This window comes from Ipomoea triloba, chromosome 4 (assembly GCF_003576645.1).
Source record: "Ipomoea triloba cultivar NCNSP0323 chromosome 4, ASM357664v1".
NCBI classification, from domain to species: Eukaryota; Viridiplantae; Streptophyta; class Magnoliopsida; order Solanales; family Convolvulaceae; genus Ipomoea; species Ipomoea triloba.
In genome coordinates, this window is record NC_044919.1 from 3,506,925 (window position 1) to 3,530,461 (window position 23,537).

The following is a 23,537-nucleotide window of genomic DNA, read 5'->3' on the forward strand; positions in this document are numbered from 1 at the left end:
GGTGGAAACATATATATATATATATATATATATATATATATATATATATATATATATATATATATATGGGCGATTGTGATGTTTTTTTTTTCCCTTCAAACCTCTGACCAGATTTGCTCAAGTGGACCTGTGCAATGACACACATCTCATATGTGGTGGTGGCTACACGTTTTGCAAGTGGCATACACGTGGCGCCTGTTAAGGTATTTCCAGGATGAAGTGCCACGTGGAGCTCAATGGTGCTGTGTTGCTGGTTGTTATCTTACGTTTTCTGCTGGCTAGATTTGGGGGATTCCTCAAGATTCCAGATTATGGTCTTGGAAATTCCTAGGACAGTCAAACATACCTTTATTATCCTATGTATGATAAAAGGTTTTTCTTTTTTTCTTTTTGGGGTTATCTTCCATTCATCTGATCCTGAACTTCAAGTCGAACTCTAATCCTAGGACAGTCAATTCAAATATACCCCTTTATTTCCTATGTATGTATGACAAAAAGGTTTCTGTTTTTTTTTTTTTTTTTTTTTGAAAAAAATAAATATTTTTAATATACTAAATGTTACTACTTACGGATAAATCTTTAGTTTAGTAAATTAAAAATGAACCTTCAATATTTTAAAAATGAACACTTATCAATAGTCCAATTGCAATATAATTTGCCTGCTTTCATGCCTTTCAGTCAGAAATCATATACTGGGCTTTGGTTTTAAACAGTGATTATAATATGGTTTCCATCAAAGATGGGCCTCTTCATAGAAGAACTGAAGAAAGCAGGCTTATATTTGGGAGGTCCTAATACTACTACAAATGTTTACTGGGCTATAACTTAACAATATTGTTCCCAAATCCCAACTATTCATGGTTAGGTAAGTCCCTCACATAACAGCCCAGCAAGCATACAGAGGTAAATTATGTTGTGGACCCAGGTCCACCTTGCAAGGTAGACCTAAGTCCAAAACTACGTCGTTTTTGTCGTTTTTGTCTTCTTTTTTTTTTAATTAGTAAACATATTGCTGAATATAGAGTTGTCCAAAAATGTGTGAATGTAGAGGTTTCAAAGTGTGAATGTAGAGTATAGAAATCGTGAATGTAGATTTATGATTGTGTGAATGTAGAATTGCCCAAAAATGTGTGAATGTGAAAGTTTCAAATTGTGAATATAGAGTATAGAAATCGTGAATGTAGAGTTATGCATGTGTGAATCTGTAATAAAGTTAAGAAATTCTAGCAACTTGTAACCCTGTAATGTGTGAATGTGGAGTTTTCAAGTTGTGAATGTGGAGTATAGGACCTGTGAATATAGAGTTTTGAATGTGTGAATGTGAAGTTTACAAATTGTGAATGTAGAGTGTAGTGTATGTGAATGTAGAGTATAGTTACTCAACATATAATCCTGTAATGTGTGAATGTGGAGTTTACAAATTGTGAATGTAGAGTATAGTGTATGTGAATGTAGACCCAGGTCCACCTTGCAAGGTGGACCTGGGTCCACGGCATAACAACCCGCATCCAGAGGATACAAACTACAAAGACTTCTAAACAATGTCATGCGCCTGCTCTGTTGTTCTATTTGTGTTTCTTCTTAGGATTGAGAGGAGAGGGGAAAACTGCAGGTCTCTTCTTGGAAAATGCTTTGGTTTTGCTTTCAGATTCGTCGTCATCACTGTCTTCATCAACCCTTTTATCATTGGCAGATATTGCACGTTCGTCGGCCCTCCTTTCAGCTTTCCTTTCTTTAGCATTCAATGTAGCACGCAATTTTCGTTCTATGGGATCATTTGAACGTACGTGTTTAGATTCACGGGGAACTATTGCACCAATTCCAAGCCTACAACGAGAAAGAGTAAGAAAACTCGATATTGAGGTCATTTGAACAAAGTTACAGCATTTCAGAATTCAGAAGATACTAACCTAGGAGGCCGACTCTCTAGAATGGCTCCATTTGGTTTATCATCATCTGATGATTTACCCATATTAGTAACCCATTGTTCTGCCTGCAAATGATCAGTTCAACCAAGCAGAAGGTAAAACAATTAGTGTTTTTCATGAGGCACGCGAGTTTTTAAAAAAAGGGGAAAATGCAATTTTAGTTCTTCAATGGTTGATTGCTAGCAATTTTAGTCATTAACTTTTCACCATGGCAATATACACCCCTAACTCTTCAAAAAAGTTGCATTTTTAACCCCTAGAGCAACAAAACTATTGAACTCTATTAGAAGTTTACTTTGTACATAGATATTTTAGAATTTTATTATATTTGTTCTTTATAACATTGTCAGTTTTGGTATTTCATCTGCAAAACAGATATTTGACATCACTCTTCCAGTCTTCCCTAAAATTTTCATTTTCAATTGTGGCACATCGTCCCTATTTTTCTTATATGACCATGTTAAAATCATGTTTTTTACTTTACAAATGAAATATCGAGACTAAACAAGATTATAATTAAAGAAGAAACATAAAGTACTAAAATACCCATGTACTAAGTAAAATTTTAATAGAGTTTAAGAGTTTTGTTGCTCTAAGGGTTAAAACTGCAACTTTTTTGAAGAGGTAGGGATGTATATTGCAACGGTAAAAAGTTAGAGACTAAAACCGCTAGCAAGGAACAATTGGGGAACTAAAATTGCATTTTTTCCCTTTAGAAGAATGGTAAGACTAGTTGAGTTTTTAACTTTTTATACACATTAGTCTGCCCATCAACAACTTAAAATCCAAAGTAAGATTTTTCTTATACAAATAGATAGAGGCAAAAAACATAGTAAACATCACTTGACAACATTAGGGACAACCAAGAATCATTTACCAATTTGAGTGCTCTGTCCAGCTTCACCACTTGAGGTCGTTTATTGTTCTTTGATGTTTCTTCCGTAGTCATGGCTATTGTTGCCAGATCTATTCAACAAAGTCATCCACAAAGGAATTGTTATCAAGAAAACCTTCTCACTAAATCTCACTACCTAAGAAAAACAAGAAAAAATTGAAGTGAAATATCTTAATCACCCATTACTGTCTACCAGTTTGCCCGCTCCTTAATGTAAACCCTAAACCCTATTTAATATGTAGGCCATTAAAAAGGCTTCAAAGCCCAAGCTTTAAGACAAATCAACAATAAAACATATTACCTAACATGTCAACACGATAACTAGTCCAATAATTCACAGGAAAACCAACCAATAACAACAAATCCATAAAGTCCAAAATATAAAAACCTTACAACACAAGTTCAATACAATGTCTAGAATCAAAACCAACCAATACATCATAACAATGTCTAAAATGACACCAAGATCAATCAAGGCTTCAACATAATCTCCTCGTGTTCAACAATGATTACTTGTTCAGTAAGAGATTGTTACTTTCTATTGGTTGACTTGAAGAGATTGATGGAGTTGTAGCATGTTCATTAACTTGTTGTTCATGAACATATTCAATTATATTGTTGCATGTCATCCTATATAATATCAATATATCATAAATTAAAGTCTAATACAAATTAATACAAACATGTAAAAAACAACTCCACAATTAGGCAATTAGCTCAAGTATTGAATGAATGGCATAACTTCTCCTGTAAAAGAATACTTTACTTTCCAATTTCCAGCAATCTCAATATTTCACAATATATTCCTCTATACACTCCAAGAGCTCTATAGTTAAAAGTGACTAAGAAAGCTACGCAATCAAGAGCTGGAATTCACTGAGCTCTAGCAATCATAAATATAAAGGCCAAAAACCTGACATATGAGTACCATTGACAACATCTCAGACTTGACCATTGGTTCCATATTCTCATTCCAAAATCTTGAATTTCCTTTGAGTATATCTATTACTAATGATATTGAGACACAAAAACAAAAGACAACAAAACAACACAAACAAATTTCATATAGCAGATTAACAAAATTGCATGGCAGCATTAATTTCGTCTAAACACAATAAACATAGCAACATCGAAATACACACAGGCACATATTAAAATCAATCACAACGCCGGAGCCCGCAGCCGCAGATCGCGAGTCGCAATACGCAAAATACAGTAGAAGAACTACAACTACACGCTCAGAGAAAAGAAAGTAGAAGAGTAAAAGACCTACCTCAGCTCAGCCGTCCTCAGTCCACCGCCGGTATGGCTCGCGTCGTCACTCCACGGCTCCACCGCTGTCCGCAGTTCCGCACATTGTCCGGGATCGGGAGAGAGGAAAATGGGAAAAGGAAATAAGGAATTTTGACTTTGATTTGGGGATTAGCCTAGGTTTAGGGTTTCAAAATAATAATATAATATTATATAAATTAATCAATCAATAATACAAGTCATCACATTCTAACACCTATAAATCTATAATACAAGTTTTCAAAATACACACCTATATTATTAGATTATGTATATAAAAATATTTTTTTTTAAAGTCTAAACTTCGATAATTTCATTAATTCATTTATTTGACATTTGTTAAACTGAATTAATTAATAACTGAAATTCTCTAGATTAAAAAATTATTAATTCAATTGAAAATGTTTGGTCGTACACCAATTAGCACATTTTCTTTATTCAATCAATTAATTCAATATTAACTAAAATTCAAAAACTCTTACTGTCAAGATATATCTTACCCTCTCTATCTCAGTTTACATTGTTTTATTTACTATTCATTAGTTAAACCGACTATTTTTTTTTCTTGCTTATTTTCTTTAGTATTTACTATTCATTAGTTAAAATAAGAAGTATAATTTATCTCTTTTATCAAAACTTTAGAAAAAAAATAATAAATACTCTTGAGATTGAGGTGCAATTCTTTATCTAATTCAACTATAGGAAGTATGATTTTATTTAGATTTTTTTACAACTCAAATTGTCTAACTTTATCAAACTATATTTTAGACTCTAACCTGCCAAAGGCTTTGTGGTCAAGCGGCATGAAGTAATTCTTCAAAGTGGGAGGTCATGGGTTTGAGCCTCAGTGGGGTTAATGCTGACTTAAAATATTTTAGACTCCAACCCTATCACATGCCATCAGTATTTCAACACAACACATTTTTCATATAGTAAGAATTTAGAGTGAATGCCTTTTTTGGTCCTATGTTATTGGCGCTTTTCCCAGCTTTAGTTATTTTTGTCACATTGAGTCCAGTTATTAAACGTGTTCCACTTTTGGTCCAGCGTTAAGTATTCCATCTAATGGCCGTTAGAGGGAGGGCTACTTTCGTCTTTTTACTCTGGTTTCCTCCTTTTACTCTGGTCGCCACCCAGTTCCTCATCATTGAACGTGGAAGCTCCGGCATTCTTCTATTCCTCGCGATTCTTGCCCTCATTGTGATGCTTCCGCTGAATATGTACGCTGGGAAGGCTCCAATTGCTTATCAGTTCTCCAAAACTACTATCAATCATATAGAAAAAGGTCTGCGTTTGCTCTGGATTCACTTTATATTTGTTGTACTTGTCGTTCTCTTCATGCATCACGGTATAAATCAACTTCAACTAAGGTTGAAAGTAACTAGGCTTAGAGGTGTGTATGGTAATCCGAGTCAATCAAGTGCAAATTCTAGTGCGCCCCTGGCAACTGACATATATTGAAATCATCTGGGATCTACAAAGTTCTCGCTGAAATTGCGCAGGGTGTTTGTAAATACATGCCTGCTGTTGATGCTTTTGCTTTGCAGTTCCCCCCTTGCCATCATTAGTGCCATTGAGAGTGCATGGAGAATAATTAATGCAAAGGCAATGGATAATGCGCAGATATGGCTTGCTTGGGTGCAGAGCTCAAGCTGGTTTGCGGCCATAGTCTTTCAGTTTCTGCCTAATGTTCTTATTTTTGTTAGCATGTACATCATCATCCCATCAGCTCACATTTATCTTTCTAAATTTGAACGACATCTTATTGTGTCTGGAGAGCTAAGAGCGGCATTATTGAAAATGTCTGGAGAGCAAAGAGCGGCGTCGGCACCACAGTGGTGGGCGATCTCACTGCGGTGGCGTGCCAGGCAGCGAGGAGCTTGGAGACAATTGCGATGGGTTCAGGCATGCGCCTGTGGTCGCTGTGAAGCTTAATTAAAACAAAGATAAGGAGGCATTCGAGGGCTTCGATGGCGGAGATGTTAAGCAGGTACTGAAAGGGTAAAGGGAGGAAACCAGAGTAAAAAGACGAAAGTAGCCTTCCCTCAAACGGCCATTAGACGGAATACTTAACGCTGGACCAAAAGTGGAACACATTTAATAACTGTGGACTCAATGTGACAAAAATAACTAAAGCGGACTAAAATTGGAAAAGCGCCAATACAGTAGGACCAAAAAAGGCATTCACTCTAAGAATTTATTTGGAAAAAGTGGGAATTGAAGGAGTAGCAGCATGCCTAGTCTAGACCCTGTTCATAATAGGGAACTGTTTATAGGGTGGACTGAGTACTATATGACAGGCAAGAGGCATATGCAGCATAATGTATTGATGAAACTTCTACTACTCATTTGGTATGGCGGCCATTATTAAGCTACAATACATAAAGCTGATGAAGCAGCAGCAAGTAGAAACTGCACAGTGTAGCAGCACTAGCTAGCTGGTGCACAATATGATGAAATATTATTTAAAAAAAAAAAAAAAAAAAAGCCCACAGAACTAGCTCAGTTAGCTCGAATAATTACCCTAAAGCCTTGTTTCAGCTATAGTATGACAGTTTGAATCCTATTGGAAGATCTTGACTGATCAGATGTGACGAAGATTTTTTGTGCACAGAGTGTATCGACTCACGCTGACGATTTATCTTCTGCAACGATTCTTAGGCAGGAGTTCTGGAGGCTTAGAATTAGTCTGGATTAATGCGTAAAGAAGAGGGAGAGAGAAAGATAGCAGAAAGACAAAAGGGCCCTCAACAGCTGTCTTCTTCTTTACCACTCAATGCTGCTTTGTTTCCTTCTCTGCACTCCCCTCATCCATCCCACATTACTACCTTCCCCACCTTCTGCAATAATACATCATTTCTCTCTCTCTCTCTCTCTCTATCTCTATCTCTCACTCTCAATGTCTGTGTATGGATGCATTTTCTCAGCTCTTTCCTAGTCTATTGTGATTTGATAATGAAATCAAGTTGTAGTGTACATGGGGATCAATATGAAGTGTACTTCCCTTTCTTGATTTGACACAATCTTAAAACCAACTTTACCATCACATGCTAATCCCACTCTGCTGCTAATTAGGTTGTCTTATACTCTTATCCCAGAAAATCCCAAGAAAAAACAATCATTATATGTGGTTTAATGTTTGGTTTCATATGTGAAAGAAGAAAGACACCATATTAAGGGATTTGCCATCATGGCTGCTAATTACTGCTGCAGAAATGCCATTGTACCTGCTGGTAAGATTAAAAAAAAACACTCCCAAAGCCCCACTGGACTAATGCTAGTTACAGAATTTCCTGCAAACATTCGAGCATGTCAATTATAGGGGTGAAAGGTTTTAAGTGATAAGCGTGCAGAGGCCCCATTACCCTCCAAATAACCCCTCATCATTCACATCAGGCTTATGTTCCACCCACAACAACACCAGCCCTACCACCAACAATTTTTCAACACTTCATGCTTATCCCATGTGCCTAAACAGAAAAATTTTTCTCATCCCACAAAGATTAAAGTTGTGAAAAACTATTCAAGCCAAGCCAATTAGATGTTTCCGGTTGTGTCGGGATCGAGCACTTATCATTACGCCAGAAAGTATAACTAAACGTGAGATAGGATGCTGGATTTGGTATTTCAGACCTCCGGTTGACACCCGTGCATAACATTGAGCCCAACCTCAAACAATATGTGAGTGAGTGTGTGTGTTTAGATACTTCCGTCTATGTCGAGATTAAGCACTTACCATTACACCAAAAATTATAACTAATAGTACTCGCATAGCATGAGATAGGATGCTGGATTTGGTCTTTCAGGCCTCCGGTTGACACCGGTGCATAAGATTGAGCCCAACCTCAACAAATATGTGAATGTGTGCCTGTTTCTATATTTCTACCTGTGTGTCGAGATTGAGCACTTATCATTACACCAAAAACTATAACTAATAGCACAGGCGGTCAGGCGCAACACGAGATAGGATGTTGTATTTGGTCTTTTAGGCCTCCGGTCGACACCGGTGCGTAACATTGAGCCAACCCTCAACAAATATGTGTGTGTGTGGGGGGGGGGGGNACATTACTACCTTCCCCACCTTCTGCAATAATACATCATTTCTCTCTCTCTCTCTCTCTCTATCTCTATCTCTCACTCTCAATGTCTGTGTATGGATGCATTTTCTCAGCTCTTTCCTAGTCTATTGTGATTTGATAATGAAATCAAGTTGTAGTGTACATGGGGATCAATATGAAGTGTACTTCCCTTTCTTGATTTGACACAATCTTAAAACCAACTTTACCATCACATGCTAATCCCACTCTGCTGCTAATTAGGTTGTCTTATACTCTTATCCCAGAAAATCCCAAGAAAAAACAATCATTATATGTGGTTTAATGTTTGGTTTCATATGTGAAAGAAGAAAGACACCATATTAAGGGATTTGCCATCATGGCTGCTAATTACTGCTGCAGAAATGCCATTGTACCTGCTGGTAAGATTAAAAAAAAACACTCCCAAAGCCCCACTGGACTAATGCTAGTTACAGAATTTCCTGCAAACATTCGAGCATGTCAATTATAGGGGTGAAAGGTTTTAAGTGATAAGCGTGCAGAGGCCCCATTACCCTCCAAATAACCCCTCATCATTCACATCAGGCTTATGTTCCACCCACAACAACACCAGCCCTACCACCAACAATTTTTCAACACTTCATGCTTATCCCATGTGCCTAAACAGAAAAATTTTTCTCATCCCACAAAGATTAAAGTTGTGAAAAACTATTCAAGCCAAGCCAATTAGATGTTTCCGGTTGTGTCGGGATCGAGCACTTATCATTACGCCAGAAAGTATAACTAAACGTGAGATAGGATGCTGGATTTGGTATTTCAGACCTCCGGTTGACACCCGTGCATAACATTGAGCCCAACCTCAAACAATATGTGAGTGAGTGTGTGTGTTTAGATACTTCCGTCTATGTCGAGATTAAGCACTTACCATTACACCAAAAATTATAACTAATAGTACTCGCATAGCATGAGATAGGATGCTGGATTTGGTCTTTCAGGCCTCCGGTTGACACCGGTGCATAAGATTGAGCCCAACCTCAACAAATATGTGAATGTGTGCCTGTTTCTATATTTCTACCTGTGTGTCGAGATTGAGCACTTATCATTACACCAAAAACTATAACTAATAGCACAGGCGGTCAGGCGCAACACGAGATAGGATGTTGTATTTGGTCTTTTAGGCCTCCGGTCGACACCGGTGCGTAACATTGAGCCAACCCTCAACAAATATGTGTGTGTGTGGGGGGGGGGGGTGTGTTTAGACTCCATTAATGAAACTTGACAAAATTTTACAGTAGCTGTCAACCTACCAAGACCCTCTCATAAATGAAGTCTGTGAGGCATGAATGTGAGTGATTTAGGTAAACTCCTTATAATTGCTTGGTATATAAGACAGGGATAGGGTAGAGTTTCCCAAGGAAAAGGTTAGGGACTTACCATGGTTTCTAAGTGCCACGTTCCCAGCATAAGAATGTAGTCATTTCAAGTTTCTCAGCACACAGTTTTACCCAGATTTCATTGCCATTCTTCTTCTTCTTGAATTGCTTCACCCATAAGTGTTTGGAAGTTTGGGAAAAAGATGAAAAACTTATAGAGGGAGCAGTGATGTTTGACTGTCCACCAAAAAACACCAACGTTTGTCCTAGAAAACTGGTTTAATTTGGTCACAAAGGCTGATCTTTCATTCTCACACGCCATGTCTTAATCTATACAGTCTTGTAGCTCTCTCACTTTCACACTTGTCCATGAAGACAATTAGCCTTGCTCTTCTCAGGTGCCACCTTTTATTTTCAGTGTTTTTCTAAGCAGTAGTGTGGGTTGGGGCTATCTCAGAAGCCATGGCTAAGAAGAAGAGCTGGTGCAGTGTTCTCAAAAGGCTTATTGTTCTGGGGAGAGAGGCCAGATTAGAAAAGGTATGTATTTTGCTTACAGATCAGAAAGATTTGAGGTTGAATTCTTACATTGTACCTTGTTTTGTCGGCAGGCGAAGCGAAAGAGGCCAATTGGGAGGCTGAGAATCAAATGGTTGGCCTTGTTCTCAGCTCCACCACACCCAAAAGATGAACATGAGGCCTGCAGAGAGGAAGAGCTGGGAAATTCTGCAACTAATGCTGCAGATTCTGTGCATTTCGTGCCCGGGGGGGCGCCTTGCTGTGTTGCTTCCTCTCAGCCTGCCCATCACCATAAAGAAGAGATTTCAGAACTGTCAGAAAATCCTCACCTCCATGCTCAAAAACACTGTTGTAGCTATGATATAGAGGTTCAGACCCTTGCTTCCATCAAAATTCAGACAGCTTTTCGCGGTTTTCTTGTAAGTTGTTCATTTGCTCTTCTTGTTTCAGAACAACACATTTCATATATTCATCCAGTTCTTGTCACTTTAAGTTTCCTTAAATGGTATAGAACCAAGAGAAAAAGGCACAAAAACTTGTAGGGAATTAAGAATCCAAGTTCAAATTAGAATTCTGCAAGAATGGCAAAGAAAAAGCTCAAGAAAAGGACAATTCAGATGACTAACAAGTTTATACAGCAACCATAGCTTCCTAGGCATAATTTCCACTCTTAATGTGCCATTTTTGCAGGCAAGAAAAGCGTTGCGAGCATTGAAAGGACTAGTGAGGCTTCAAGCAATCATTCGAGGCCATGCTGTTCGTCGCCAAACTATTGCCACGCTTAAGCGCCTGCAGTCCATTGTAAACATCCAGTCAGAGGTCTGTGCCCAGAGGTGCAACTTAGTGAACAACATAACAGAGTTTCAAGAAAATCAGTACCAGGACCTAAGAGAGAGAGATATAAAGGCAAGTAAAATTGCTAAAGAGCAGAAACATAGCATAGGGCAACTTCTGTTAACTTTACACACTCATTTAATGGCGTTTCATCGAAATGCAGATAGATTTGAACAGCCAGAGAAGGTGGGATAATCGGGTTCTGTCAAAGGCGGAAGTGAACGCTATGTGCTTAAGCAAGAGGGATGCAGCCATCCGGAGAGACCGCATAAGGGAATACTGGTTAAGTCATAGGGTAAGTAAACTCGAAACACTCGAAACTGATTTCTCATTTCTGCAAATCCCCACTATGAACACCAAGAAATGTATGCATTTCCAGAGGTCTGCAGAGTCAGAACAGACAAGTGCACATACAAAACAAAGGTATTGGCTACAACAATGGGTAGATGCCCAGCTAGCCAAACGAGAAGACCTCGAAAACCTGGGAACAGTTTTCTCTGCAAGTGCAAGAATGAAAGACAGGTTTGATAATCAAAGAGAAGCAAATGCAAAGCCAAATATGCTGAAACAATACAAGACAGAAAGTTTGATGTCTCCAATTCGGGCGCCAAGAAGATCGTTTAACAACTCTATAGGGGATGACAGCCCTGTGGCATCCCCAGCTGTGCCTACTTACATGGCAGCCACTGAATCAGCCAAGGCAAGAGCTAGATCACTGAGCTCCCCAAGGCTAAGGCCAATGAAGTTCGACGCCTACTCCGAGATTAATTCCCCATACAAGTATAAGCTCTCTCCTATCTCCTCTATTAACAGTGAGGTCACTATAACCAGCAGGGTTCTACATCCTACAAGCCTGTCACAAAGATCACCATGCCTGAGGAGTGCACCTGGTCCTGTGAGATCAAGCAGAAGCCTAAAGAACATTAGCTTGGAGCAAGATTTGTGATGCCCAAATTGGGAACTCTAATAGTGCCCACCAGATGATTAACCAGAAATGACAACATTTGTAACATTTGGATGGTCTGCTTACATATTTCAGTTCATAATAAAAACTGTTAGGATCAAGCATTTACCGCCGCGCAAAAATCAACTTTTTTTTTTACCGTCACATTGTCGAGATACACCAGAGAGACAGGGTATTGGACCTCGTGGACTTGGCCCTTTAGGCCAACAATTCCCCGCTCCTGTCAACCTTAACTTCAGAGTTTACTTTGATATCAATTGTTAGGATCAAACGTTTATCACTGCGCCAAAAGTTATAGCTAGTAGTGATCAAGGATGCAACTTTATTTCCTTGTACTGTCACATTTTCAAGAGGCAAAGTACTGAACTTGAACCTTCACTAGCCTCCACCCAACAAAAACCTAGTAGTGATCAAAGACGCAACTTTATTTCCTTGTACTGTCACATTTTCAAGAGACAGGGTACTGAACTTGACCCTTCACTAGCCTCCACCCAACAAAAACCAGTGCTGAAAATCTGAAATCCCTTCCAACAACAAAGAAAAAAGATCATTTCAGCCCCAAATAGGATACAAAAGGGGGGGAAAGTTCAAAACCCTTTTCATTGAAAATAACGGGTGTTGTCAAAGTCTCCAAAACAATCACGCAAACCCTCAACAACAACCCCCTCATCATTAATCATTTCAAGAAAACAGACAAGATACTCACATTGGTACATTGCAAACACTAAAAAATAAAAAAAATAAAAAAAAAAGATTCAATCTTTGAAAGCAACCTTAAAGCATTACAATAATCCCATGCTGGTATACACTCGCTGCTTTTACCTAACTAAAATTTAAAAGGTTTTCTTGCATTAAGCTCAATAATGGCCACCCAATTAATGCGAGGAGATATGATATCTGAGCCGACAGAAGACTGAAAGAGAATGATTAGCGAAGGGTATATAAAGACAGAGTACATAAAGAAATGGGATGAGATGTACTGACAGGCATTTATTCAAGTTTTTGGAGTTGTTGGAATGCAACTAGAGAAGCTAGGCAACGGAGTTGTATAGGGATAAGAGCTGTTTGCACAACAAGTAAAAGAGGGATGAAATCGGTTAATTCGGTTAACTATTAACCAAATTTAAATGCTTCCAAAAAAACAAATTTAAAAAGTAAATAAATAAATTAAGAGTTTATTATCGAAATGGTCTCTCGACTATTGTGAAATTACCAATTTGATCCTTGATAATTTTTCTTGTCCAATTAAATTCTCAATTTTGAAAAATTTAACCATTTTGGTCCTCCATTTATTTTACCGTTTGATATTTGTTAAATCGGGACCAAATTGATAATTTCACTATAGTCAAGGGATCATTTCAGTCAAAAATTAATTACGAAAGTGACCCCTTGACTATAGTAAAATTACCAATTTGATCCCAATTTAACGGATGTTTAACACCAAAATAAACAGATGACTAAATTTGTTAAATTTTTCAAAGTCGATGACTTAATTGGACAAAAAAAACTGTTGATGACCAAATTTGTAATTTCGCAGTAGTCGAAAGACCATTTCGGTAATAAACTCAAAAATTAATGATAGTATAATGCGATTAAAAGATCAGTCAAGATATGTTTTCTCATAGCGACATCCGATTTGTAATCTTAACAAGTAAAATCTTATAAGGAGGTAAAGCAGTTTAAGTTGTCAATAACTAGCCTATTTAAACCAAGAAGTTTAATAGACGATTTTCATAGAAATTAACTTAGAACTTTGTAATTACCCAACTAACTATTTGATATGACAATTTTTTTTAAGTACTACTGACTCTGCTACAATAATCTAATCCATGGTTAATGAGTCAAATACAATAATCTATTATAAATGAGCATTAGAAAGGCTCTAATGTGGTCAGTCATAATATACATGAAATGAAAATTATAATCCCATAATACGTTGATGAAATTTTAAATTTATATTAAAGCAACACGTTAAAGATCATATCATGAAATTGACATGCCACCTCTCAACTAAGCATTTAGGCGGATCATATTACAAAGTAATTACTAATGTGATGGTTGACTTAATGGCAAAGAACAAGGCATATTCTTTTTACGACGCTCAATCTTATTAACTAAGAATTCGATTTCCAAGACCGAGAAATGCCTACATGAAGACAATAATGTTGGTGTTATTGAGTCAATAGAACTGCTCTATAACCCTATTGAATTTATTAATTCAATCAAAATATTTATTTTTATCTCGAACTCTTTTTTATATTATTAAAACAGTCATTAATTGGAATATCATAATGCTTTAAAACATATTAACAAGGGTAGAAAGCAAAATTTTAATAGCAAAGATGGGCTTATTCATATGTTTTTGGCCTCGTCTTGATGTAATCGGGTCAATTGTTGATTTATATAGATTAATCAAATTGTCTAATTAAATTGACTCAATTGCCCAAATTAAATGTAATTGAAGGTTGGTAGGCTCAAATTTGTTGATTGGGCTTGCTAAATGAAGCCCAACAAATAATGAGAATGCATTAATCCATATTTGGCCCAAAAAGTGAATATTCATATTCTTTCACCGCATTTTCACATGAGAGAAATTTTGCACGTGAACCATCCCCTATATATATACACATACACACACAGAGTTTTGTATTTGTATATTACTCCGTAGTAATTTTCTTTTCCTATAACGAGCATACAGTTTTTTGTGTAACATTTCTAATACTAACCATATGAAATATTTTTTATTTTTTGTGTAACTCCGTAGTAATTTTCTTTATCTCGTTTGTTTTGACGAGTTGTCCATTTCGTTTTTTTGACGAGTTTCTATCTCCTGTTCTTTTGACGGGGTTCTAATGGTGCGTGATATGAGTAAAATAGTCTTGGTGTGCACGTTATTCTTCCGGGGCAGCGACGATGACAATATCAAATTGCCTTCAAACCATAATATGCTTTTCAGCCCGTTCGGTAGGCAACCCCTTGATAAATTTCAGGCGAAAATTTTGTCAATGAATGAATTGAAGACCCAGGTGGTGTACAAGACTTTTCAACAAGGCTTGCCTATATTTAGCCACATTATTGAAGACTCAAAAGAAGCATTAAGTCCTTACAAGGATCTTAACTTCAACTTTGTAAAACATTCTGCGATTCAAATTTCTATAGCTTGGCTAAGAAAGTTGTATCTATGTCAGATTGTAATTCTCTTGCGCTTTGTTGTAATCGTTCGATCCTCTTATTAATGAATTAATGTTGTTATTGTTGTTTAAAAAAAAAACCATATGAAATATTTTAATATATATTTAAAAATGATCCCCTAACTAAATTGGTTGCACTGTGGACTTGAAAGAAGATCTAAAATTACTTAATTATTTGATCTATTTCATTTTTTATTTTTTTTTTGAAATCATCTATTTCATTTTTAAATAGCTGAAAAACCAAAACGGGGTAAAAAAATCGAAAGTCTCTAAATAACTTATTGACCTTGTTTGATAAATGGTTGTTAGCTTATTGGGTTGACTGTTTGGGTTAAAAGGTATGATTTGTGGATAACATTAGCTAATTGTAGAAAGTTGTTTGATAAATTAGCTGTTAACTGATAGCTGTTTGGTATAATTTCTTTTCTCAAAAAGCTAATTGAAAATGCTACTTTTAGTAGCCATTTGAATTTTAGCATTTTGGAGTTACAAAAAGCTTCTTAACCAAACACTTATATTGATTTTTTTAACCAAATCAAACAACTAATAGTGGTTAAATAAGTCAAAATTGGCTAATAGGTTGATTATTTACCAAACAAGGCCATTATAAATATTAAATAAGAGGGCTTCCGATCTTGCGTAAGCCCAATCATTATATCGTGGATTGACCCCTGGTCCAATATACATAATTTGACTTCATAAGGTACATAATTTATGTTCATAATACATTAATACACATACGCATAAACACGATATAATAAATATGAATTATGTGCATTATGGACATGAATTTTGTATATGAACATAAATTGTGTCCATTATGTTAAGTGTTTATGTGTAGTCAACTATATAATTATGTTCAATGAATTCTGTATTTTATAAAGTTAAATTCTGTATATTGGACAAAGGTTCACAGTGTATTGTGGACTTTGGTCCACGATATAAATTGCCGCGTAAGCCGAGTTGGGCTTGCAGCGGAATGAATTTGCTAAGATGCCCAGAGAAGTAGAGAAATGAATTTCTAATTTGCTACTTTCACTAGAAAGCATGCTCTGAGTGTACCGGTCTGACATGACAATTTGGAGAATGAGAGATTGGACGACCTGCGTGAGTAAGAAGTAAGAAGTCGCAAAACGGGTTCCTTACTTTACTGCAAAAGCATTATAAAAGCGCCGAGCTAGACTTGCAGCATAATGAATTTGCTGAGATGTCCAAAGAAGCAGAGAAATAATTGCTACTTTCACTAGAAAGCATACTTAGGGTGTACTGGTATCACATGGCAATTTGGAGGTGAGAGATTGGACGTCCTGCATGAGTAAGAAGTAAAAAGTCGCGAAACAGGTTCCTTGCTTTACTGCAAAAGCATTATAAAAGCGTCGAGCTAGGCTTGCAGCATAATGAATTTGCTGAGATGTCCAAAGAAGCAGAGAAATAATTGCTACTTTCACTATAAAGCATACTCAGGGTGTACTGGTCTGACATAGCAATTTGGAGGGTGAGAGATTGGACGTCGTGCATGAGATTGGACGTCGTGCATGAGTAAGAAGTAAAAATTCGCGAAATAGGTTCCTTGCTTTACTGCAAAAGCATTATAATGGCGTCGAGCTGGACTTGCAGCATAATGAATTTGCTGAGATGTCCAAAGAAGCCGAGAAATTAATTGCTACTTTCAGTATAAATCATACTCTGGGTGTACCGGTCTGACATGACAATTTGGAGAGTGAGAGATTGGACGACCTACGTGAGTAAGAAGTAAAAAGTTGCGAAACAGGTTCTTTGCTTTACTTCAAAAGCATTATAAAGGCGCCGGAGTTTTTTTTGCTACACAAATTCAACGTTAAACAGAAGTGATTTATTGACTTTTGTGATTTAAATTACGGTTGAACTTGACAATTACAAATTTCTAAATTTAACAATCTAGGTTTTTTGTGGTGTGGTTTACCTTCTAATAGTTTCAAGTGCACAAGTAACTACAGAGTACAAATCCAACACATCACACAACCCGAAATATGTAACATGTTCGTGAACCTGATCTAACCGGCGTGTCGTATATTTCCTATAAATGCCTCTCAAAACCCCTTTTGTCTTCTCTGAGTTCTCTCCTCCGCCGTTATGAGCCTTTTTCTGGATTCTTTGCATCTGCACAGTGGCTCCAGAAGTCAGAAGGCTTTGGGATCCTAGATCTTGAAACCCTTCGTTCTGTAGGCACTACTTTGCGTGCCCTCACACCTATCACGTCAGATGGGCAAATGGAATCGAAGATATTTCCCCAGAAGGAACTACGACTACCAATACCAAGATTTTCATCCTACTGACTTCGACGATAAGTTTGATTCCGGTATCTTTCTTCTCATTGCGTTTCTGCGGTTTCCGGTTTTCTGATCTTAACTAGTGGCGCCGTCGTTCATTTTCAGCGTTTGATTCCTTGAAAAATGGTTTGGAATCGGCAGTTTTGTGTGATAAATTTGCTTTCCTGGGATGTACTTGAGGACTAATTGAGAAAAGATTGGAACTTTATTGCTTTGTTTTGTGCTTATGTGATTGTATGATTTGCATTTTGTGTGTGGTGAAAGGGGCAGGGTTTGGGGGCTGTTGCCAGAACTTATACTCTTTGCTCACTGTTCTATTGATTATCATTGTTGTCTCCCAGATGTAAATAAGTTTGATAGGTTAACATAGAACCCAGAGAGAATTGATTATGACTGGGAATGATGAAATTATGAAGAAGTTGAAGATTAAATGTTCAGAGGAACCATATTTTGGAGGATAAGTTTACTTCTGGGAAAATCATTAAAGTTTATATATGTTCATGGTATCTGAGTCTGGGTAGAGTCACAATATTGAGATCGATAATGAGGAGCGGGGTAGAAATACCTGGCAAAAAGGATTGTGTTGAGTGTGCTTGCACATTTAATCTTTGGATTAGTGAGGGGAGTTAGCATTTCACTTGGAATTGTATATTTGCAGCTCTGTGGTAATAATTTGTTGATAATGGTTGTGATTTTTAGGCATGTGGAATCGGAGAAGTATATTTACAAGGTTCTCTGCCTATACTATCACGAACCTTTTTGGTTGCTGATTTGTGGAAAGCTTGTTTGTTTTTGTTGCTGTCATTTAGTGTGGATTTCTATTTTCTACCATTTACTGAATGGCATGATGGGATGTATGATTTTATCTGTAAATTATAATTTTCTGTTATATAAGACAGGTTCAGCACTTCTGTTTGACTCGTGTTATGGTATTTTGTGACCTTGTGACTATGACTTCTAAATTATTTTTGTTTCCAAACGCTGAAGCTTTTCAGGAGAATAGCGTGCCCTCATGGGAGATAGATTTCTGCAAGTCCGTGGGGATTCCTTGGAACAAGGTTATCTATACGAAGAAGTACATTTCCTGCCATGATAGTGTGGTTAAGTGGGACGATTCTGCAAGTCAAGAAGCCTTTCATGATGCCAAAACTAGATATTGGGCTAAGACTAATGGCGTTACCTGTGATAGTCCTTTGCCTGATCCCTGTAAGTACGTTGATGATGTTGATTGGAATGCAACGGTTGACCCCGAAATGATATTGGATTTAGATCGAGATTTTTTCAACCCTGACGAAGCAAATGCCAACAACTCAGAGGATGTTTCCGGATGCACAGGACCACAAGATAATAAAAATCTTCATAACGGTGAGAATGCTTGGGAGGTTGGCCATAGACAGGGGAATGGAACTCCGGAAGCAGGACAGGGTTCGGGCGAGTGGAATGAATCAAAAATTTCGAAAAACGTTGGCGATCCGTGGGAGGAGAGTTGCGCAAAAACCGGAGGGTCTTTCAAGGGCACTGGATGGAGAGTTGGTGGAAACGACTCTTCATGGGGTTGGAACCCCGGGCAAAATGCCCCAAGTGGCCTCGATAGGACTTGGAACAATTCTTGGAATCATGATAGCAGGAATGCTGGGTGCGCAACGCAAAACAAAAATGGTTCATGGAGTCAAAACGCGTGGAATGATAGGGACCACCCTGGGCATGGTTCTTGGAATCACGACGGTGGGAATGTTGGGTGCACAAGGCAAAACGATTGGGGCAATAACAAAAATGGCTCCTGGAGTCAAAATGCATGGAACGATAAGGACCACAACGGTTTCCAGACTCGAAATTCTTGGATTGACAGGGATCACAAGCCGTGGAATTCCGGTTACCATTGTGATCCTAGGGGAAACAATGCACTTCGAGGCGGTGGAGCTACAAACAGTTGGAAGAACTCCGGCTTTCAGAATAATCAGCCCTCGTATTTTGAGCCAGAAAGATATAACACCGGCAGGGAGTCTTTCTATGGCGGTTCCAGGAAGCGGGAAGGCTCTTCATACCATACTTCAACATTCAAAAGTTCGAGGTTTCAAGGAGGCGAACAGGGAGCAAATTACACCTGGAGGAAAGTTAAGAACTCAGAAGACTATAAATGATGCAAAACAACTTCATGTATAAAAGAAGAAATCTTGCCTGGGAGAATGACACACCCACCCTTTATATGTCTTATTGCCAATATATACTTAATGGACTTTGAGCCATTTGTTTTGACTGTTAGGATAAAGTTTATATCATCAGTAACTTGCATTCTTTTTGTCAATGGGAGTTTTTTTGAGGTCACCTGTTATGTCAGGGACTAGTGTATAAATGTATTCTTAGTGTCCTGTCCTGTATTCAGTTGCTTATTTTGGAAACAAAGCCAACTGGTCAGTTGCTTCCTGTCCTAACTCCACTACCTGTCATCAGACATCAGCTTTATTTTTCTGATACACTTTCAGTTACTGTGTTTGTTTCTTTAACACAGCCTGGAGTCAGATATCTGCTTTTTTTCTTTTTCCTTTTCTTTTTGTAATTTGAGTTTCTTGGCTTCCCTAGATTATATTCTAGATCTCACAGACCCGCTTTAAACTTTCAGACTTAACATCATGCTTAGTTTTTGAGGAAAACATGACTTATATGGATGAGAGAGAAGAGTTGGGATCTTCTTACAATGAATGGTTTGTTGTGGGACCCGTCAGGAGAGAAAAAAGGTAAAGGCGATGCAGTTGGTTGCAAGAATTGTGTCCGTTCACTTTTAAACTTTTTCAGTTTTTTTTCGTAAAAAGAAATTGTTGTCCACCTATTTTTTTCTTTTTTCTTTTTCTCTATTTTTCTTGACTTTCTCTCTCTTTCCTAATTGACACCTCAAAAATGACAAAAAATAAAAATTACTCTAATTCAAATCAAAGCCTTCAATGTTTGTAGCAGGTGTTGAAAAATAAAGAGTTAGGTAAACACAGATAATATAGAATCATACTAATATATTGTAATCTTTCAGTCTTATATACATTTTCCTATTTTGCTTCTGCTTAATTGGCGGGTGGTTGTTATTTTTCACCGACCAGGCCATTCCATCTCCCAAATTCAAAATGGTATCAGAGCCTACTTTCCTAGGATATTTCAAACATCAAAATTGCATTTTTTCAGTCGCATGAACAGTAGTACACATATGTTACTGTTCACGGGAAACCCTAATTTTTAAAATTACTTACTTTTGGTGAGTTCTTTTGTCAAATTGGTGATACACATCCCTTCTATAGTCTCCGGCAAGCCTGATCCAGCAAGCGGCATCGCCATCTCTTCCGCCACGCGCCTCCACCGTCGTCGGACTTCCGACCTCACGCGTCGGCGCATGTGGCCACCTCCGGCAGGATTTTCAGGCGAAACTTTTCAGATATTCTCTTCGGGTCTCTGTGACTCCATCTATGTATTTTTCCTTGTGTTTCTCCGATGAAAATTCTAGATTGTTGTTTTGCCGTTCTTTGACCTTTTGGTGAAGTTTGAAGGCTTTTTGGCTTTGTTGTCAAACTTCTTTCCGGGGTGTTTTGGTATAACTGTATTGGTTTCTTTATTTTCGGTATACCATATTTATTCCCTAGGATTTTCAAGTTTGGTAACCTTTTTTTTTTTTTTCTCCAAAAAGCCTTTTGTTATTCACTTATCCTATAAGGGTACAAACATCAATCATGTGGTGTTCTCGGTATACTTTATTCTTTGGGTGTATATATCATTACTATGGGCTCTGCTGCATAGGGGTGTAAACAAATCAAATATTTTTAGTTGGATTCGTAATTCGAATTCGAATACATATTTCGAATCGAATACGAATCAGAAGGTATTTGATTCGACTATATTCGAATATATATATATATATATATATATAGGGTCATGTTCGGGTGTGGCCGCGCCTTTACGTGCGGTTTACACCACTCAATGTTAAGAAATGCACCACTCAATGTTACGAAATGCACCACTCAATAACATTGAGTGGTGTATTTCTTAAATATGAAATACACCACTCAATGTTATTGAGTGGTGTATTTCGTAACATTGAGTGGTACATTTCTTAACATTGAGTGGTGTAAACCGCACGGCCGCACGTAAGGGCGCGGCCACATTTGAATAAAAATCTCTCTCTCTCTCTCTCTCTCTCTCTCTATATATATATATATATATATATATATATATAATAAAATTAATATATTAATGGAATACTAGTATAATAGTATATTAATAGAAAATTTTATTACATTTTATCTTAATTTATTGGAGAATTTGTAAACAAAAATTAGGTTAGACATTTTGAATTCGAATATTCGATTCGTTTGAATTCGAATATTCGAGTCGAATCGAATATATTCGAATAATGTAGCCGAATCGAATACGAATAAAATTTTAGATTCGAATATTTATCGAATACGAATTCGAATAGTTTTCAAAATAGTCGAATTCGAATCGAATAGTCGAATATTTGATTCGATTCGATTCGTTTACACCCCAAGCTGCATCTCCCTTGCTGCTCATGATTTATTTGCTATGTCGTTCTTGACGAAGATTGTTAGAGTGCTTATGTTGCTGTGAGGGCGTTCATGTTAATCTTCCTCCTTGGTGCCTTCATTCCCAAGGTTGTTTGTGACAAGCTTTGCCCATGGTGCCTTCATTCCCAAGGGTTGTGTATAGCATTGTCCCTCCGAAGCCATCTTGTTATTTCCTAACTACTTTTAATCTTCATTTGTAATTCAAAGTAAGGTAGAGTGCATGCTTTAATCCAAACTTAGAACTTTCATATGTTCCAGGTTGAGGGGGAGTATTGAACAATAGAGTTAAGTTTATTTATAGGGTTGTGTCCATAATATAAAATCATAACTTCCAAATTCAACAGCAGGAACCAACCCCCACTATAGTTGTACTCTCATTTTGCCACAGAAATGGCAGAGGTACAAGCAACAAAAAGGACTTTTCCATTTTTAAGGTTTTGGAGTACAGCATGGCACTGTAGAGAATACCTCATACCTCAATTCCTTACCCATTACTCATCAAAAAAATTTGCATCATCACTTTTAAGCTCTTTGAGGTAATACTGAAGAATGTATACTATAACTGCATTTAAAAAAAGTTACAAAGCCATTAACTACTCAACTTCATTTAGAGCTCAAATGAGAAGCCAAATATGATACACCAAATACAAATCCCTCAAAAAATATTGTCACAGAATGGACCACACTGGTTAAATGGTTTTTTCTATACACAATGATGAGGATCTGATGTATTGGCGCCGTCATTCGTCTGTCTCCCTTCTCTTCCATCTCTCCAACACATGTACATCTCCGCTTGGGTAAATGATCGGGAATAGGTATAGATCGAGCAAGTATGAACGCCATCCATGGAACTGCTAAAAGCTTAAATCCCGCTCTTTTCCACTACAACACGAGAAGTAAGCAGCAGCAGCCATGCACGGAGAACATATTATGCTTCAATCACAGTTTCGCTATCCATGCCTGGGGGAGACAATGGGGGGACAGCTGGCTCATGAGATTCGAAGGGAGCCGTCTGTAACGTTTTCCTCGCTGTCACCTGAGAATCTTGGCTCCGGCCAATCTTTCTCGATGGAAGTGACTGAGAGGCGACGGCTCTTGATGAGTTACCCTTCTCAATGGACGCTAGAAACTTGTCCTTCGAGAGACTTTTCTGAGCAGATGCAATGATAGTGCCGAATACACCAGACTCTTTCAGTCCTTGGATGATCACCTGAATAACGGAATTGAGAAAATAATTATATTATGGGACTCCTTGTATCTAAAATACCACATGAAAAGCTCAATTAGATAGGATTAGAAATTTCTAAAGGCAAACAAGCTCACCATGGGAGCATAAATCCTAGTCAAAATGCCCTTCCTCAATAGTTTCAAGTTAAGCGTTTTATCTGTCCAGACAACATGTTCACGGTACCTGAAACAGTAAAAACAATTATTTTAAACATTCAATACTCGATATATTCCAACAACTATAGTTGGACAAGTGTAACAATCCACTCTGGATATTGTATCTATTTTTTGTTAGGTAACCATCCACTCTGGATATCGACTGGAAGGGGTTTCTCTGTTGACAAAACTCATCACAAAACAAAACCCCTTGCCTCCCATACCGGGGGGGGGGGG

The 23,537-nt window shown here is 37.5% G+C and overlaps 4 protein-coding genes across 5 annotated transcripts in view; 2 read left to right on the forward strand and 2 right to left on the reverse strand.

Annotated features, from left to right (window-relative positions):
* Window positions 1-1,387: 1,387 nt before the first annotated feature.
* On the reverse strand, window positions 1,388-4,249 carry LOC116017118 (uncharacterized protein PB1E7.01c-like). Of its 2 annotated transcripts, none has more exons than XM_031257649.1 (4): window positions 4,097-4,247; window positions 2,806-2,959; window positions 1,911-1,993; window positions 1,388-1,827 (listed from the first exon to the last, which is right to left on the reverse strand). In XM_031257649.1, the coding sequence occupies exons 2-4, from the start codon at window positions 2,875-2,877 to the stop codon at window positions 1,566-1,568; spliced, it is 417 nt and encodes a 138-aa protein (XP_031113509.1). In that variant the 5' UTR covers window positions 2,878-2,959; window positions 4,097-4,247; the 3' UTR covers window positions 1,388-1,565. The 2 variants fall into 2 exon arrangements, with proteins under 2 accessions (XP_031113509.1, XP_031113508.1); XM_031257648.1 differs by having other exon boundaries at window positions 1,391-1,827; window positions 2,806-2,894; window positions 4,097-4,249.
* A 5,235-nt stretch (window positions 4,250-9,484) lies between these two features.
* On the forward strand, window positions 9,485-12,106 carry LOC116015080 (protein IQ-DOMAIN 14). Its single transcript, XM_031255080.1, has 5 exons — window positions 9,485-10,078; window positions 10,150-10,476; window positions 10,748-10,963; window positions 11,055-11,186; window positions 11,271-12,106. Exons 1-5 carry the CDS (start codon window positions 10,004-10,006, stop codon window positions 11,835-11,837), a joined length of 1,317 nt encoding a protein of 438 aa, XP_031110940.1. The 5' UTR covers window positions 9,485-10,003; the 3' UTR covers window positions 11,838-12,106.
* A 4,974-nt stretch (window positions 12,107-17,080) lies between these two features.
* On the forward strand, window positions 17,081-19,787 carry LOC116017336 (uncharacterized transmembrane protein DDB_G0289901-like). The gene is made up of 2 exons (XM_031257897.1): window positions 17,081-17,384; window positions 18,343-19,787. The coding sequence occupies exons 1-2, from the start codon at window positions 17,288-17,290 to the stop codon at window positions 19,494-19,496; spliced, it is 1,251 nt and encodes a 416-aa protein (XP_031113757.1). The 5' UTR covers window positions 17,081-17,287; the 3' UTR covers window positions 19,497-19,787.
* Window positions 19,788-22,447: 2,660 nt separating this feature from the next.
* LOC116017351 (glycosyltransferase-like KOBITO 1) overlaps window positions 22,448-23,537 on the reverse strand; it is a 4,593-nt gene continuing 3,503 nt past the window's right edge. The window contains exons 10-11 of the mRNA XM_031257912.1: window positions 23,241-23,328; window positions 22,448-23,127 (exon numbers count right to left, since the gene is read on the reverse strand). Of these exons, the coding sequence (XP_031113772.1) occupies window positions 22,846-23,127; window positions 23,241-23,328 (370 nt within the window). The 3' untranslated portion in view covers window positions 22,448-22,845. The remainder of the gene's footprint in view (window positions 23,128-23,240; window positions 23,329-23,537) is intronic.

Bases quoted from the DNA above. Each gene is read 5' to 3' on its own strand.
- LOC116017336 (XM_031257897.1), top strand. From the start codon at position 17,288: ATGGGCAAATGGAATCGAAGATATTTCCCCAGAAGGAACTACGACTAC. The intron at 17,385-18,342 runs GTATCTTTCTTC...CAAACGCTGAAG, and splicing joins CGACGATAAGTTTGATTCCG to CTTTTCAGGAGAATAGCGTG.
- LOC116017118 (XM_031257649.1), bottom strand. From the start codon at position 2,877: ATGACTACGGAAGAAACATCAAAGAACAATAAACGACCTCAAGTGGTG. The intron at 1,994-2,805 runs GTAAATGATTCT...GATCATTTGCAG, and splicing joins TGGACAGAGCACTCAAATTG to GCAGAACAATGGGTTACTAA. The intron at 1,828-1,910 runs GTTAGTATCTTC...TTCTCGTTGTAG, and splicing joins CTAGAGAGTCGGCCTCCTAG to GCTTGGAATTGGTGCAATAG.
- LOC116015080 (XM_031255080.1), top strand. From the start codon at position 10,004: ATGGCTAAGAAGAAGAGCTGGTGCAGTGTTCTCAAAAGGCTTATTGTT. The intron at 10,477-10,747 runs GTAAGTTGTTCA...CCATTTTTGCAG, and splicing joins CAGCTTTTCGCGGTTTTCTT to GCAAGAAAAGCGTTGCGAGC. The intron at 11,187-11,270 runs GTAAGTAAACTC...ATGCATTTCCAG, and splicing joins AATACTGGTTAAGTCATAGG to AGGTCTGCAGAGTCAGAACA.